At 32.6% G+C, this 18,368-nt stretch overlaps 1 protein-coding gene and 1 long non-coding RNA gene across 3 annotated transcripts in view; both read left to right on the forward strand.

The window, feature by feature from the left end:
* Positions 1-18,368, forward strand: part of LOC143199320 (CUGBP Elav-like family member 1) — a 631,257-nt gene that overhangs the window by 229,824 nt on the left and 383,065 nt on the right. The window contains exon 1 of one of the 2 annotated variants that reach the window (XM_076409043.1): positions 3,442-3,920. The exons of the other annotated variant lie outside the window; for it this stretch is intronic. Within the exon in view, the coding sequence (XP_076265158.1) occupies positions 3,772-3,920 (149 nt within the window). The 5' untranslated portion in view covers positions 3,442-3,771. Of the gene's footprint in view, positions 1-3,441; positions 3,921-18,368 lie in introns of those variants that run through there. 2 annotated transcript variants of the gene reach the window in all.
* Positions 1,454-3,583, forward strand: LOC143199325 (uncharacterized). Its single transcript, XR_013006409.1, has 3 exons — positions 1,454-1,582; positions 3,204-3,322; positions 3,442-3,583. It is a non-coding gene; the product is annotated as an uncharacterized LOC143199325 (long non-coding RNA).

Genomic DNA, 18,368 nt, shown 5'->3' on the forward strand with positions numbered 1-18,368 from the left:
CCTGCCTGGGAAATTGTCAACATTGGTTCATAATCCCGTATTCACAAAGTTTCATTGAAATCAATAGCTGAGTTGTTAATTTCCAATCCATCTAATCTTTGTTTACGATTCCATCGTTTGTCAATTTCTTCTTCGACATCTCTTATCCAAACCGAAGGTGTTATTAACTATTTCTGTTTCCAACCTGAAGAAAAATATATCTGCAATGAATTATTAATAATTGTTATGACTGCTAGAACCTAGTCAATTGTTATTCCAACGCTTACCTTTTTCCATCAACTGTTTGTTAAACACTCTTTTTATTATCATCTTGCCATGAGTGACCATTGAGGATATTAGTCCTATTGTAATATATATATATATATATATATATATATATATATATATATATAATATGTTGTAATAATTAGTTCTTCTTGATTTTATTATATGCTTTTATTATAAATTGTATTCTTTTAAAAGCAATGTCTGGAGGTCCCATTGCACGTCCTCGTGGGTTATCTTTATTCATTTAAATCCTATATTACTGAACAGTGTATGAAAGCATGCTCCACATTCTCCAAAGAGCTGCATGTTTCTACGCTTTCTACTGATACCAGTTCTGAAATCTGATCAGACCGACAGTTCTGAAATAATTGTCTCAAATTATGTTTATATTGAAAAATCTACTCACTGTTTTTATATATTTCATATAAATGAGTTCTGATAGTGTTAACATCAAGCTGATCTTGATTCGCCACCCACTTCGTATGAGGACGATTTCTTTTCGGTGAATCCAATATTATATTTTTCATTTCAATCACAGATATTTCAGTCACCGTGCAAATTGGAAATTGGAAAAAAATTGACTTTTGCAGACGTGTTTTATAACTAGAAGAATAAAATGAGAAGGAAGATAATGTTTGATTTTAAAACTAATTTACTTATCACAACTTATTCAAACATCTTAATGACGCGAGTTCACCTTTATTTTGAAGAAACTATACATACATTGTTTTCTCCTCATTATTTTCAAGCTTTAGGCCCACAGGGTTACACGAAAATGAAAATATCGATATATTAACATAATTAAAGTGTTCCTACCACTTATATTTACGTTTTTAACTGTTGTTTAATACGAATATGGTTAGAGTAGACGTTAAGTATTTATTATTTAAAATGTATCAAAATATTATGAATCTAACGTTCTAGCAGGTTCTTGTTTGCTGAAATCCGTCTGACCGTGCGTGTCGTCTGTCTTTGCCCCTGCTTGCGTGTAAGCTGGAAAGTCTCCGACCTTCCTCCGTACACCGCTCTTCGTCTGTGTGTTCGAACAAAGCGCTCATGCTGCCACGTAACACGACATCGTGAGGACACCCGTGTGGCGACGAGACTGAATGCGTTCTGTGTGCTTTTCAGGCTTCTGGTTTTTCGTGCGGACCAAGGCGGTTGATTTGTCTCCGTATTGTCTCGACTCAATTGTCGATGGACAGTGGACGTCAGTGCAGTTGTTTGGTGTTCGTTTTAGGCTCGATCCGTGAACAATGAGCACCAGCGTCCGTGTCGTCTGTCGCGTAACAATGAGGAAATTAATATTTGAATAGTAGGTTTCGGTTTTCTTGATTATTTACACCGGTTTCGTTTTGATTCGTGGTACCGATAGAAAAAACTATCACGGTATAATTTCACATTAGGTGTATAACTTAATTTTTACAGATTTTTACGGCGAATTTATTCGGCATTAACAACCAGACAACATACTCAATACCATTGGAGGTATTGTCCATTGTTTTCTATGACCTTGAGACTAAACTGCTCTAGTGTTTTGAACTCTTTATTGACTGATACTTGCTGCATTGACGGAAATACATTTTTGTCAGGTGGGATCAAATCTGGCGAATATGCCTCATCCCAAATTAAATAGGATCTTCTAAGTCAAGTGAACAACATAAGACTGAATGATTTGGCGTCTTCCTTGTGCAATAATTGTTCTTTTCTGTCATAAAACCCACGTTGCATTTTATGGAGAATATAGACAAACGATTCTTCTTTTTCATCGCAAGCTCTTGTTGCATTTTTGATGTGTCTTCATGAAAGAGAGTTTATAATTCATCCTCAAATTGACGAAGCTGTCCAAGCCATTGCTGATAACTACTACCAATCAGTTCTAAATCGTTCGTATCTGTAATTCACTTCAATGCCAGGACCAAACACGCTTCGATATGATTACCATGCTTCAGTAGCATTTTAAACTCCTATAGAATGCATTGTCAAATTTCTCAGGCATATTTACCTTTCATGATTCTGATCTTTTCAAAACAAATAATGAAATAGTTTTAAACAAAATCTGTAAAAACTGAGTTACACTGTAAAATAATGAAATTGAAACATTATAATATTTTATCTGTGAAACAAAAGGAAACTACTTTACACAAATAATTTTAATATTGATGTTAATATTGAACTATTTGATGGCTTGATGGTTTAGAGAAGGTCATAATATACATTTTGCGTGAACTGTACTTCAACTAATAAAAAGTGAATACACTCGAACTGCATTCTTTAACCTACTATATATAGCTCTCAAATTCGGATGTTATTTGAAATTAGTATTCATTGAACTAATGTACACTATCCAAATCAAGGAAGTTGTTTTAATACAGGCCCTCCCAAACAGGCCATTTTGTATTACTCTTGGCTTACCCTCTTCATGATCTAGTGAACAAATTTGAATCAACCGTGAACCAACAAGGTTTTAGTGGAGTTTTGTCAATGAATTTTTGAACTTTCCGCTCAATAAGTTTAAATTCACTTTAAACAACTGCTGTCCTCAATGTCCATCATTTAATAGACGACTGTGAGACAGCTCTTCCATGTAGTTTGTGTTTGAAAACCATTGTAACTGATAGCCCTTCGAAAATATCACCGCAACCAAGGAAACGATCCATCAAGTTCGTTGATGGAGAAATTGTTTACTGAGTTCTCTTGTTGTCATACCAGCACAAAAATCCATAAATGGGGCTAAACTGTTCCCCATCCAGCATATTCTCCAGATTTAGCACCAGCGACTATTTTCTGTTTCCAATATTGTTCCTTTGCCAAAAAGTGATCTGATTCGGAAGTAACTCACTTATTAAACCGCCCTGGTATATTGAATTAAACATATCCTGCGCTGACCTTGAAAGGATCTTAACCCTTATTCGACCTAATCTACATTTCTGTAGCAAGTTCGAGTCGACCTGATGAAATAAAACCCTTTATCATGCTGACGTAACAACAAAACAGCATTTATTTAGTTTATTAATTGGAAACCTACAAAAATGATTCAACTATCGCAGGAAAGGTAACGAAACTTAATGATCAGTTTGTTCTTGATAAAAAAAAAGCAAATAGCTTATTGATAATGATAACGAAACGACGACAGAACCAGTTAAACGTAGTTTGTTTTTCTGTGAATCGTAGATCAGTCTTTGGCGAAACCGGATCACCAGCTACAACAACTGCAACACCGTCGGGGCATCAGCGACCAAAAAAATCCCAAGTCCATTATTCGGCGACGAGCGAAGCCTCGGTAACTGTGACATTTTTCGGGATGTTCAGCTGATAGCTTATCGTTATCTTATCTAGAATCCACACGGACGATATGCCGATGTGTGCCGACGTATAGATACCTTGTGCGTTTTGTATGTGTGTATGTGTCTATGCGCGTTACATGCTAACAGGTGATAAAGAGCCGGTTTGGTTTAATTAGTTTTGTGTGTGACTACGAGACGGGAACACCTCGATATTGCGATGCTGAATTCGCTGGACGCCTTAGCTGGGAAACTGTCGCCGGGTGCTGGGTCCAATATCCAGTCCAGTCCGCAACAGAGCATGCTGGATACCAACGCCAACCGCGTGCATCCGTACCTCAAACAGGCCAGCACAGCGAGCTCCTCAAGGTAAGAACCGTTAGCACTATCTTATAGTACCGGAATCGGCGGCGAAGTAACGCCACCTCAACTCAAAACTTTTTTTTGCCATCTAAATGAAGAACCGTTAGGTTCATCTCGTTCTGTTCGACGACAGACAAGCGCCGAGTTCAGCAAACGGCTCGTCGTATCACGCCGTATGGCCATCTTGTTAAATATTTTTGGTGAAACAATTTGGGTGTGGCTTAACATCGTGTTTCATTATCTTTTCCTTGTTATTTTGTCAGTGTAACATACTGGGGTCTTCGATAAGTTCATGAAACCTGTTTCCCAACAATAAAATTAACCTCGACGTCATTATAGTATTTATTCTTAAATAAGTCGACATAACTTCAATTTATAGTATTAGTATTTATAGTACAAAGTATTTTATAAAAGGTATTGCCTTCTACTCACCACTTTTTTGAAGAAAGCTAGAATAATATAAAATGCCCTACAAATAAGCCAATTCCTATAAAACGAAATACCGATGGAAGCAGACCAAGTAGAAAGTCCTAGATTAACAAACACCATAGAAGACAAATTAAAGGTCTAATAGTGAGATGCCAGAACATTACATAAAATGTCTAAATACTAAACTGTAGAATAAATAAGTACAGAACGATGCAATTATATTTTAAAATGTAGATAAAAATATGATCGATTTTATCAATTAAGCCTGGTTTTTTATTCAATTTATTGTTTTTCTATATATATTTTAAGTGAAAGAAATGTATAGAAGATAAAAATTACATTAACGCATAAATGAGGTAATTCTTTACGTACTTTTTATCAATTATTTTGGTTATTTACTTTATATACCTCAGTTTTGAGAAGTGAATAGTTCCTTTAATGATTATGAATATATTATTTTTATATAATTTCTATATTGTAAAAAACAAAATGCTTATTTATGTTCCTTACTATTTTAGTTAATATACAAATATGTATTACTTCATTTAATATTACATGTTTATGTTTATAATATAAAAGTAAATAAAACTCATACATACCTATATTGGATGCACTGAAGTTTTTAGATCCGAAAATAATCTTACTCATGATACTTTTCTTATAATATTATACGTGTTATATTTTTAAACTTATTAATACCTTGTTGTTTATTAAAACATATTGAAGCTTACATTATAGTTAGTAATATACATATATTTGTTACTGTGATTAATGCTATATATTAAATATATTTCTAACCTTATATTGACAATATTATCAAAATAAGTTTTAGTAATATTAACATATCATTTTTAAATGATTATCTTTACTGTGAGGGAAACACGATTAACTTAGCCTCCAATAGAACAAAAGTTGCACTTCGTCTAAACTTCGCCTTGTCCAAGAGTTGCACTTCAGCGTTAAGATGGAAGTGGAGTCTTTCCCCATATCTTTTATAGAATCTCTTAATTTCCTCTATGTGAGGTGGAGATCCGAAAGTCTCTGTGTAAGTAATTGTTCCTACAGGATCTAGCTGCATCAGCAATAGTTCTAAGTACTTTATACAGGATCACTTGTATTATATTGATATTACGTCCCGCGAAATATCCCCATAACTAAATAACTTAGGTCCATATAATATAGTATCTGCTTCTAGAACAGCAATATATTATATACCAATAATTTAAATTTTCTTCGAAATAAACGATACATTTTTCTGTATTTTAATTTCAGTTATCTTCTTTTCTTCTTAAATTGTTCATTGCCACAAAATTTTGTGCCCAGAAGACAGAAATTACGAAATAGAGAGAACATAGAAGGCGTTGACTGATCACCAGAGGGCGTGTTAAGCCGAAAATAATCATACTGGGAAACCAAACATTTGAATCAAACATTGCCAGATTGATTAAAAACCGTATCTAATCTAACAATCTTTTTATATTCAACAAATATGATTGTATCTTTATTAGCGCAATGATATGTTTTTAAATGGTAACTTATTGAAATATATATTCTTTATGACATTAAATATAACGCTATGTAAACGATATCTCATTCATTCAACACTTATTATATACTAGCGACCGGCCCCGGCTTCGCACGGGTGCAATGCTGATACTAAATTAAATACACTACAGAAAAAATATGAACGTTGTATATAAAAACATAGCGGCCCGCTCCGACTTTGCACGGGCATAAAATATATATGCCTATGTCACTCAATGAAAACATGATTAAAATCGATCCAGTATTTTTGGTTCATTCATTACTGCCCTTGGCCTGCACGCATTAAATTTGGAGTAAAACAATTCCTCTTCCCCTATACTTACTATGAAGATTTCCTGCTATCTTTGGAATATCTAAATTCATACAATTTTTATTACATTACACATTTTTAAACGCAAATTTTAACTTTGTAATATTTCCGAAAATATTTGTTTAATTTACATGCTGTAAGGAACCATATTGATCTATATTAATTGCACACTGTATTTAAGGTACTTAATTCGATAAGGATTAATGCCGTATTGCTTAAAATAGCTTCGTAAATAAGCCATTTTCTCACGAAAAAAGTAAACAATAAAAATGGTTAATGTGGGTTATCCCTAAAAGATAAACATATACCATCGCGGACTTTTTTGTAGACCTTTTTATGATGTACAATACTGTAGTATATTAATTTGATCTAACTCGTAGGGTTAGGTAGCGTTTTTGCTAATTGCTAAATAAGCCTAAAAAATAGGTTAATTTACGACATCACGTTAGAAACCTCTAAAATTAGCAATGTTGCCTTAGTATATTATGCATGTATTATACATATAAACCTTCCTCTTGAATCACTCTATCTATTGAAAAAAACCGCATCAAAATCCGTTGCGTAGTTTTAAAGATTTAAGCGCACATAGGGATACAGGGACAGAAAAGGCGACTCTGTTTTATACTATGTAGTGATGATATAATAAAATTATTCCATTTCTTTCTTGGCCTCTTTCACACCACTGTACTATTTTGCAATGTCTGATTCTTGTGTGCGTGAAGTTAAACGTTGTGTATTAAAATAATTTGTGAAGAAACGTATGTTATAATCTTCAGATCCATTTGAAAGCTATTCAATTTATTTGCTTAAAGAAATGTTATATTTGTACTTAGTTAAATATTACTGGAGGTCTATAGTAGACAGAACTTCTTTTGATTCTAATATTGAAAATGTGCTTATGTTTTTTTATTGGCTATGGTGGAGGATGCAGATATAGACATATGTTATGTCAAAGTCCAAAGAGTGTTAGTGCACCCAATTCACTTGTCACTCCGCAAAACCTGTGCTAAAATGTTACCTACCATTAGATGTGATTAATATACTATAGATCAAGAATTAAAATAAAATATCTTATACAGTGCATGTCAGTTATCGTAAGCAATGCTAATTTCATATTGGGCATATTTTTTAAACCACTAAAATATGTACATCACCAGTAATGAGAGTCTACTACTTGAATTACGACTAGGAATTTTTCTATTGACTTTTTGCGAGCTTATTGAATAAACTAATAGATAAATGATAAATATTGAATTTTAGGCTATTAATTATTTTAAATTATTTTAATAGGACTCATTCGTGTCGAAATATGTTTAAATTTCAAAAACAGTCATTGATTATGTTTCTTAAAGGTTCGATTTGGTTAAAGTAGCTACTGAGATAAATAAGAGAGAAACACTGACTGGAGCAGGTGTGAAGAGATGAACGGAACTGCAGCAAATTGAATCCCATTATCCGACTGAAAGCCGAGCTCGTGACATTTCAAATTCAACCGGCTTTCACAAATTAAGTCGTTCCCAAACATGCCTTATTAAGTGTCTCTCTCCTCGCTCTCTCCCTCTTTCCCTCCACTTCATCGCGGGACCACGCTTTACATTTTTATTTCGCCTTCTAACTCCCCCCCCCCCATCCTCCTCGTCGTATTTGAAAAGTAAGTCGAGTGGCCAATTATGGCACGCAGCTCAACCGTCTCCCTCCTCCACCCTCCGTCGCCCACAATCAGTCGCGAAAGAAAAACAATTTACGGGAGGGAAAAAATGGCGAACAAAAGGGCCGTATGAATTGAAGTTTTTTTGAAAAATTAAACTGGTAATTGGGTTAGTGTGTAAATTCTGTTTCGGAACCGATTCAATCCCGGTACAAATTGGATTCTCGTTATTCTGTCGTTATGAAAATTGTTCCTGTGTCCGCGTCGTCTTCGTGCTTTTATTTCTGTGTCATCGTAGCTGGTTTATGGGTAGAAGTATGTGTTGCGCGATTTATTTTCCGAAGCTGATGGAAATGGAGATATTTATCGGTTTGTTTGCAGTATTTTGTGTCACGAGGAAAGTGTTTCCAAATGATTAGTCTTACTGGCTCAATAATTTACTCAGTGGGCAATAAGTATTCTTATATAACAGGTCAACGGGGAAGTGCCTGGCCTGACACATAGATGGCGCTACTAGAATTAAATCTATATATTTTAGTTAGCACTAACATCCAAAAGATGTGTGTATAACTTTGACAGCTGTCGGATTATTAGTTTGTGAATTATAGCATTTTGAGTGAAGCAAATTTTGTTATTGCAAAGAAAATGGACAAAAAGGAATTTCGCGTGTTGATAAAACATTGCTTTTTTGAAGGGAAAAAATATAGTTGAGGCAAGAACTTGGCTTGATGCCGAGTTTCCTGACACTGCCCCGGACAAAATCAACCACCAATGATTGGTATGCTAAGTTCAAACGTGGTGAAATGAGCACCGAAGACGGTGACTTTACAATTGGACTTTTAGAAAATCACTTCATTAAATGATCTCATGTGAAAAATATTATCTTAATTGGTGAATCTTATCCTAAAACGTGTCCTAAAATCAGATTGGATGGTGTCAACCGTACTGTCACGTCGCATATTTAGCTCACTAGAGAGCACATTGGGATATATTAATACACTTGTACGCTCATTATATGTTCTAGAGGGTTATCACCGAAGACCGTGACTTTACATTGGACTTTTAGAAAATCACTTCATTAAGTGATCTCATGTGAAAAATATTATCTTAATTGATGAATCTTATCCTAAAACGTGTCCTAAAATCAGATTGGATGGTGTCAACCGTACTGTCACGTCGCATATTTAGCTCACTAGAGAGCACATTGGGATATATTAATACTCTTGTACGCTCATTATATGTTCTAGAGGATTATCACCGAAGACGGTGACTTTACAGTTGGACTTTTAGAAAATCACTTCATTAAGTGATTTCATGTGAAAAATATTATCTTAATTGGTGAATCTTATCCTAAAACGGGTCCTATAATCAGATTGGATTGTATTAACCGTACTGTCACGTCGCATATTTAGCTCACTAGAGAGCACATTGGTATATATTAATACACTTGTACGCTCATTATATGTTCTAGAGGGTTATCACCGAAGACCGTGACTTTACATTGGACTTTTAGAAAATCACTTCATTAAGTGATCTCATGTGAAAAATATTATCTTAATTGATGAATCTTATCCTAAAACGGGTCCTATAATCAGATTGGATGGTGTTAACCGTACTGTCACGTCGCATATTTAGCTCACTAGAGAGCACATTTGGAAGTATTAATACTCTTGTATGCTCATTATATGTTCTAGAGGAATATCACGTTGTATCACTTCATTAGAGACATAATATGGAGCATCTACAGTGACACGCAATACTTTCTTTTAGAACCGTTGAATGATGACTATATTAGACTTGCCAGTGGTGCCCCATAATTAGATACCATGTATCGGGCCCAGCACACTGCCTTGCGAAACTTCTGAATATATTGGATGTAATTCAGTCATTTCATCGTATGGTTTTATAGTGAAATGTCTATCGACGAGATAAGAATGTGGGTGAGGGATTAAAATCCTGATATATGTCTAGGAATGTAATCGAACTATATCTTTTTACATTTAAGTCCATATTTATTTAATGTTCTCGAACAATCTTTCTTTTTTTGTTATTATTATGAATTATTATGATTATTCTTTTTCGTAGCTAACTATTAAAGTGTTCATTGTAATATCCACGAAATTGATTGATTTGCTAGAAAGCCACAAAGGCTATACTAACAGTAATTATTTTTTCCGTTCATGATATTTTTCTTATTTATGAGGTACAAGTCGGAGAAAGCTACGTCTTCCAAAGTTCAGTAACTTAAGCAACAATTTCTTCAGCTCTTAATATGTATTGTGGGCTGGTGCTGGTAATCTTGATGGATATTAGGAAAAGAATGGAAATAATCCTCCTGCAATGAAAGAAGCTGATGCTAAAACTTGGCATTTTATCGTTTCATACAGTTGTAGTAATAAAATGATAACTAAATATATTTTAATCTTTTTTTATGTTACACTCTGATTGTGTCTCCTTAGTTTTCCCAGCTGTACGTATTTCGTTATCTCGTTTGTAGTTACAGATTTAATTAATGAAAATTATTTTTAATTAACCGTATCAAAATCCTCTTTTCTAAAATATATTATACACGAACAACATTCAAGAATAAAAATCAGAAAACTACATGGTGAAAGATCAATTACTTACCGAAAATACACAAAATAAAAATGCTGGATACTTGTATCAATATTTCTAGTCCTCGGTAATATAGGAGACCTTAATATATATTCAGATCAGAGAAAAATAACATTTGTTGCCGTTCTAAATCCACTGGATCATAAAATGTCAAACTGAATTAACTCGACCAAACCATTTTATGTAGTTGACTTTTAAATAACCAACACAAAAGCAATAAAAATGCTATAAAGCAAAAATGACCTAAAAATAGATAGTACAAACTATGATACTCGATCGATCGTGTGTATATAATCTCTGGATCTATCTATATGATTTTTATGTAGCATAATAGTTTCAGTTGTATTTCTATTTTTGTTCTTAGGAACATTTTGTAAACACATATACTGCACACGAAAAGTTTCCTTTGATGGAAGTCGAAGAACCTTATTAAAAATAAAGACAAGGAATTTATAAAACTTGAAGAAAGATTTTAAAAACATTGATTAATTATTAAGGTATATAATTCCATATTTTTGTTCTAGAAAATAATTTCGTTCGAAAGATTATTAACTCAGAAACAAGCGATCAATGTAGGCGAATAAAGGCATATGTCTATATAGTTCCTTAATCTCGCTAAAATTCGGGAACAGCAGGACTGATTTGGCTTATTTTGATCAGGAGATATTTGTGAAAGTTCAGGGAAGGTTTGTATAATGAGAACATATAGAATAATTTCGAGGAAAATAGCAAAAACAATAATTTTGTTATCCCATACAAAGGACCGACATTTGTGTAGCTTGTCAAATATTTATGGAGGCGATCAAATTAACCAAAGTTGAGACAGAGAATGAAAATAGTCCTATGGTATATCAGAGTGGCGTTCGAGAGTGATTGGAAATGAAGTGGAAGGGTTTAAATTGCAACGAATTCGTGCACATCAAACATAGCAACAGCGAGCAGGGCAGTGTTGGCATATCCAGAAAATACATGATCCCAGAACCCTCAGCTTGTCCGCACTATCTGAAAATAGGTTATAGCGCCAACAAATAAGTTAAAAGTGAGGAAATCACAATTGCTTGTCAATAATGTACAGCAATGTTCAATAATGTTTCTTATAAATATCCATGGAATGCAAATATGGGGTTGCTCTAAAACATTAATCCAAGTAGTAATCCAATGCTCTCAAAACAGAGTTGTATGATTAAGTATCAATGCTTATTACTACGTAACCAACGAAGAGCTGTACGATAACCTTGAGGTCAAATGGACTTACGAAGTGATCCAAGATTTCGCATTAAAACGTTAACAAGTTTGCAAAATCACAGCCACATGGAAGGAATGAAGAAAGAAGATTGAAGCGAACCAAACCACACAAACCTGTTTAATGTACAAGTGTAATATTAACTTTAGCTTAAGTAAATTAGTTTTATTTTAATTTAGGAAATAGTTACTAATTCTTGCTTGTGTATTAAAGCAAGTACAACGGAACAGTAGTAATTAATTAATTTGTAAATTAAGATTGTATCAAGCATCTCTAATGTAAGATGAAATTAATTTAAAAAAACATATTTTATGGGAATTTGTAATGGGAACATTGGGCGGCGTTTTGCTCAAAATCCAATAGTGAAGACGACCAACCATTTTCAACCATTTTTTTGGCAAAACACCTGGTATCTACATAACAAGTGACTGTTGTTATTCTCAAAGAAAATTTGAAAGACATATGTAGATGATACGAAGTTTAACAGGTCTGGTATATGTATAATTAAATTTTAAATTATCTTTTACGTTTATTGTTGAAATTCGTTAAATATTTGTTTTTTGTCTTTTTTCCATCGCCCCCTGGACTGTTATCTCTTTGCTCGACACCTCCCCATCCTTCCCATAGGTCCAACTCCATTATCCATCGATTTCTCATCTACTAAATGCTTATGGCGACGATAAGTCACGTTTCCTCCGGGTCGTTATCCGCGCATCAGATGTGGAAAGGCGCCCGACTCGCACTACCATTGTCTTTTCCGAATATCCAAATGGAAAATCTATAACATAAACATACGTGGCACGTATCCTCGCTGGCGGTAGATGGTCTCGGACCGGTGGACAGTTATGGACCCCGTTTTTGTATATTCAAGCGCGGGGGAGGGTGCTGTGGGGTCTGGGCCGGCCATAAATCTGTTTGCCCCGGCTTTATTTCAAACATGGACGCCGTGATTATTTTTTGATATATATCTTTTGTTTTGTGTGTTCTATTAATGAATGTTTGTTCGGTATGGGATGTAGAATGGGTGAGGACTTAATGGATTAATATTGTGGTTCAGGCATTACGTTTTCGGATAGATTACACTGTATACCTTATTTTAAAAGAATTTCGGGTTAGATGTTATATACTATTAACGTTCATCTATTCGAGCTTTTATATATTATGTGTTCCAAAAGAAAACAAATCATCATAATAAGGAGGCACACATTGGTTTTGCATTCAGTTTTCAGATAAATAACAGATACAATATACCTTATTTTAAAAGCTTTTTAAAAGCTTTTCGTGTTAGATGTACTCTCGCTATTAATGTTTAGCTATTCGAAGGAGACACACATTGGTAAAGGCAGGCACAAAATAAAATATTATTGGTTTAAAAACCAACATAAGATGAAACTATGCCCAGTTTATTTGAAATATATCATATAATTTCAAGTAATTTTAAAAACAAAAAGTTTTTTCTCCATTTCTATTGGAAAAACGTGAAAATATTTTAATTTCGCATCTAAACAATCGCCAGTATCATATAATGCCAGTACATAGTTAGCAAACAATAAAATTGGACGTCAAAACATCAACGTCATTTATTTTGCGAATTAACTATGTAGAAATGTAGATAAAGTCAAGAAATCTAAAGATTGCTGATATAATTTCAAATTGTCTGAAACAAACTTCTCTTAAAAGAAAATAACCTTAATATTGGACAATGTTTCGGCATAATGTTATCTGTAATCTTCAGGTTTTGCTGCCTTGAATCCTAAGGCGGCGGATAGATGCCCAGAGTTAAACTGCAACTACCATTTTTTATTTTCTAAACCCTTTCATATTTTATAACTTATTTTTATGTTTTGCCTTATTTCTAAAAATTTCGATCACTCGGACCATTTTCTCATTGTCAGTTATTACAAAAGGAGCGTAAATATATATATATAATATATATATATATATATATATATATATATATATATATACATATATATATATATATATAGATATATATTAGATATATATATATATATATATATATATATATATATATATATATATATATATCTAAGGTTAACCGTAAAATATGATGGTGGTTTGTTTCGCATCTTAAAAACCATCAACTAAAAGTGGGAATTAAAAGCAAAATGTTGGAATATGAGTGCCCAATAGTATACTAATGTAAAAATTACTCAGCTGCTGTCTGTCGTTTAACGTGAAAGTAGTAAAAAATCACTAAATGTTTATTGAAAAAATCATCCAAAATTAATTCACATCCCTTATATATCAATGTACAAAATTCCAAAAAAATAAAATAAATCCTGAATCTGTCACATGTTCCCTATGCTTAGTCTAATTTACAGTGAGTTTCTTTGCTGGTAAAAATAGTAACATACCATTGAATGTATATAGAAAATATCCTTCAAAATTAATTCACATTCCTTATATATCAACATAGAAATTCCAAAAAAAATTAAATAAAGCCTGAACCTGTCCCATGTTCCGTATGCTTAGTCTAATTTACACTGAGTGTCTTTGCTGGCAAAAATGGTAACATATCATTGAATGTATATAGAAAAATTCCTACAAAATTAATTCACATTTCTTATATATCAACATAGAAATTCCAAAAAAAATTAAATAAAGCCTGAATCTATCCCATGTTCCGTATGCTTAGTCTAATTTACACTGAGCTTCTTTGCTGGTAAAAATAGTAACATATCATTGAATGTATATAGAAAATATCCTTCAAAATTAATTCACATTCCTTATATATCAACATAGAAATTCCAAAAAAAATTAAATAAATCCTGAATCTGTCCCATGTTCCGTATGCTTAGTCTAATTTACACTGAATTTCATTGCTGGTAAAAATAGTATCATATCATTGAATGTATATAGAAAATATCCTTCAATATTAATTCACATTCCTTATATATCAACATAGAAATTCCAAAAAAAATTAAATAAAGCCTGAATCTGTCCTATGTTCTGTACGCTTAGTCTAATTTACACTGAGTTTCTTTGCTGGTAAAAATAGTAACATATAATTGAATGTATATAAAAAATATCTTACAAAATTAATTCACATTCCTTGTATATAAACATAGAAATTCAAAAAAAAAATTAAATAAATCCTGAGTCTGTCCCATGTTCCGTATGCTTAGTCTAATTTACACTGAGTTTCTTTGCTGGTAAAATTAGTAAAATAACATTGATATGCATATAGAAAATATCCCTCAAAATTAAATCACATTACTTATAAATCAATGTAGAATTTCCGGAAAAAAATTAAGTAAACCTAAAATCTGTCACACGTTCCGTATGTTTAATTTAGTTTACACTGAGATTCTTTGCTGGTTGATATATTTTTTAAACTTTTTTTACTTTTATTTGGATAGCCGGCTCTGTATGTTGAAATATTACCTGCTGCCTACCATCCGACCTGAAAATAAGCCTTATCCGTATCTTATCTGAATGATAGAGAACGTAATATCGGTTAATCTATACTTTGATTCGGTAAAAGGCCCCGATAACGAGAAGACCTAGTTTTTATGTCGAATGAAAAAAAGTTTCATATCTAGTTTTGATGATAATACAAGGTGCTTGTATGTATTTTAATCGCCGATATCAATTGGTGAAATTCGAAATGTTGATGTTAAAGTTAAATAACTGTTAAATTGAATCATTTTGACATTTCCCTACATAAAATAACAGTTCCTTATTAAGTGTTATTGAATTATTCGGTGTATACAGACGCCAATCCAAATTTTACCCAATGAAACACTTTTAAAGCGAAAATATGATCAGAATACATGCAAGCGCATAATATAATTTAATTTTATGCCCGACATCAGCCTTTCGACTAGTTTGATGCAGTATATCTTACGAAATATTAATGAAATTCTCGATATTAAGGACATTTTTCAGTCAAATGAAAATGAACAAATCAGTTATGCAATTTTCTTCGCAGAATATACCGTTCGTACATTCGAAATGAGGCACAGCTAGAACGAGGAATTATTAGCGTTTGAGGTTTTTGTTTTTGATGTAAAAGCACAGCGAAATTTACGAGAAATATAACTTGGAATAAGGAACGGGAACTGAGGAATAGTTTCAGCTTGTTTTTGTTTTAAACCAATTTCGCATGGTTACGGGAGTGGATTTAAAAGAATAATGATGTATGGAAGTTACGAAACGTATAGGGTTAAAACAAAAAGAATTCATTTTCTATTTACTATTTTATTCTAACAGACAATATAGCGATTAAAATCCAATTTTAATGCAAGAGAAACCGTTTTATATGTAGGACGAGGGTTGCCAAAGCCAATCTATGAAGCTGATACAAATTCTCTTCAATATTATTTTAAGAAACGGAACAGGTCTCCACCATTGAAACAATATTTATAGTTTATCTTTCCTTGATATAAAATAAAGCGTATAAAAGTTATGACGTTACACTTTTTCATTGTTATACCTGCAAGCATTTTGTATGGTGGTTTAAACTTGGCACTGCCGCCCAATTTCTTAATTTCTTCTATATTATAGTAGCATTCACCATCCAATGTTATCTATTATTATCTTCATTAAGCTCAAGCCCATGTTAATCAAAATTCAGCTTAGCGTGAGTTCCTCGCTCGTCATATAATTTTGATGCTTTCGCAGATTTATAAAGCGGTGAGAATCACTTCACCACCGACATTGATAATTTTATTTGTGTCTTTATTTGTTCATTTACACCCACGACTACCTTAAATACCTTCAACTAAAAGGGGGAATTAAAAAGAAAATGTGGGATGATTAGTGCCCAATAGTATACTAGTGTAAAAATTACTCAGTTGCTATCTGTCGTTTATCGTGAAAGTAGTAAAAATTCACTAAATGTTTATTGAAAAAATTTTCCAAAATTACTTCATATTCCTTATATATCAACGTACAAAATAAAAAAAAATATCCTGAATCTGTGACATGTTCCGCATGCTTAGTCTAATTTATATTGAGTTTCTTTGCTGGTAAAAATAGTAACATATCATTGAATGTATATAGAAAATATTCTTCAAAATTAATTCACATTCCTTATATATCAACATAGAATTTCCGGAAAAAATAGTAAAATATCATTGATATCTAAAATCTGTCACATGTTCCGTAAGTTTAATTTAGTTTACACTGAGCTTCTTTGCTGGTTGATATATATTTTAATACTTTTATATTTATATTTTAATACTTAAATATGTTGAATTGTCGAAGTCAGGGTTTGAATATTGGTTTGAAAATTGTCAAAATCCCCCCAGGTTGGATAATTACCCACATGTTGGCAACGTTGCGTATAAAGTTCATTATTTAACATACATAGTAAATATTGTAATAAACCCTATAACTCTTAAGCTCGGTGTTTGTAAAGGTTATTTTGTTTAGTACGTGTTTAACAGCTATTGATAATAATAGTTAATTATAATACAGGCAGATTATGTGGAGTTGATTAAACAAGAGAATATTAAGAGAAAAAGCCTAGTATGTGGAGGTTCAATTTATTTTTTATATATATATTGTAGTCTCCTTTTACCAAGTAGGTTTATCTGGACTGGACCTACAGTTTAACGTGGGCTTCGAACCACGGTCCTCGGTCCTACCGACCATTGAGTGACCAACTTAGAAATCATATCTTGTCTAAAACAATCACAAACATAAACCACGACTATCGCAACAGTAGATGGATCGTCCTGTCGCCTTTACCACTGCGCCACCAAACCGGCGGTTCAATTTATTTAAGCAATGTCATGTACAAAAATATTGTTCTCTACGGTATCTTATATTCCTCATAAGTTTCCAACTGTGTACTACTTCCTTGTATTTCGTCATTTACCAAGCAGGTAAAAAAACTGTGTTAAAATATTTCAAAACCTGTATGTTACCTTTTATTCACTACATATTACATTTAACATGTCACTTCTATCGTACTAGTTACTAATTTAGAATTATATTTATCTGTGTGTCAACAGAGATAAACATATTTGGCTAAGTGCTCTTGCGTTACACTAATAAATCCAAACGAGATACCAGCCACAGAATTTGCGTTATTTTGTTTGTAGTTATGATATTTTTTGTAACATTTTAAAATCAAGTAATTCGAAAACTTTCACTAATAAGTCATCTCAGACAGATAGCCGATAAGATGGTGATATAATACGTTCATATAGAAATAATAATTGGTCTCATATCGGCAATACTTATTTTTAATTGTTTTGTTTATCTTGTTTCAGGTGAGTATACCGTGAACTCCAAGTCAGTCCCATAAACTATCAGTACAAAAGTAAAGGTAACCCACATATATCATCATTTACTAGTTCAATATATACTAGGCTGTTCAAAAATTATTCTCGTTCTATTAATTATATTTTTTAATTATACAATCTAATCTGTCTTGAACATAGTTCTTGGAAGACCACGTTATCTCTTATCGATGGCAAGGATTCTTGAATAACCCGCCATTATATATTAATAATAAGTCCTGGAAAAAAACAAGTACAAAAGTTAAACAGCTAAAGATAAAATATAAATCGACGTATTTAGTCTTGTAGAAGTTTAGTAATACAGATAGAGAACTAAAAAAATGTTATTAACATTAGTTGTATCTAGAACATATTCCAAGAAATTAATATTTGTAGATAGTGTAACATT

The sequence above is a fragment of the Rhynchophorus ferrugineus genome, unplaced genomic scaffold (assembly GCF_030347505.1).
Source record: "Rhynchophorus ferrugineus isolate W39M unplaced genomic scaffold, kcgeb_rfMv2 rfM7, whole genome shotgun sequence".
In the NCBI taxonomy this organism is placed as follows: domain Eukaryota; kingdom Metazoa; phylum Arthropoda; class Insecta; order Coleoptera; family Curculionidae; genus Rhynchophorus; species Rhynchophorus ferrugineus.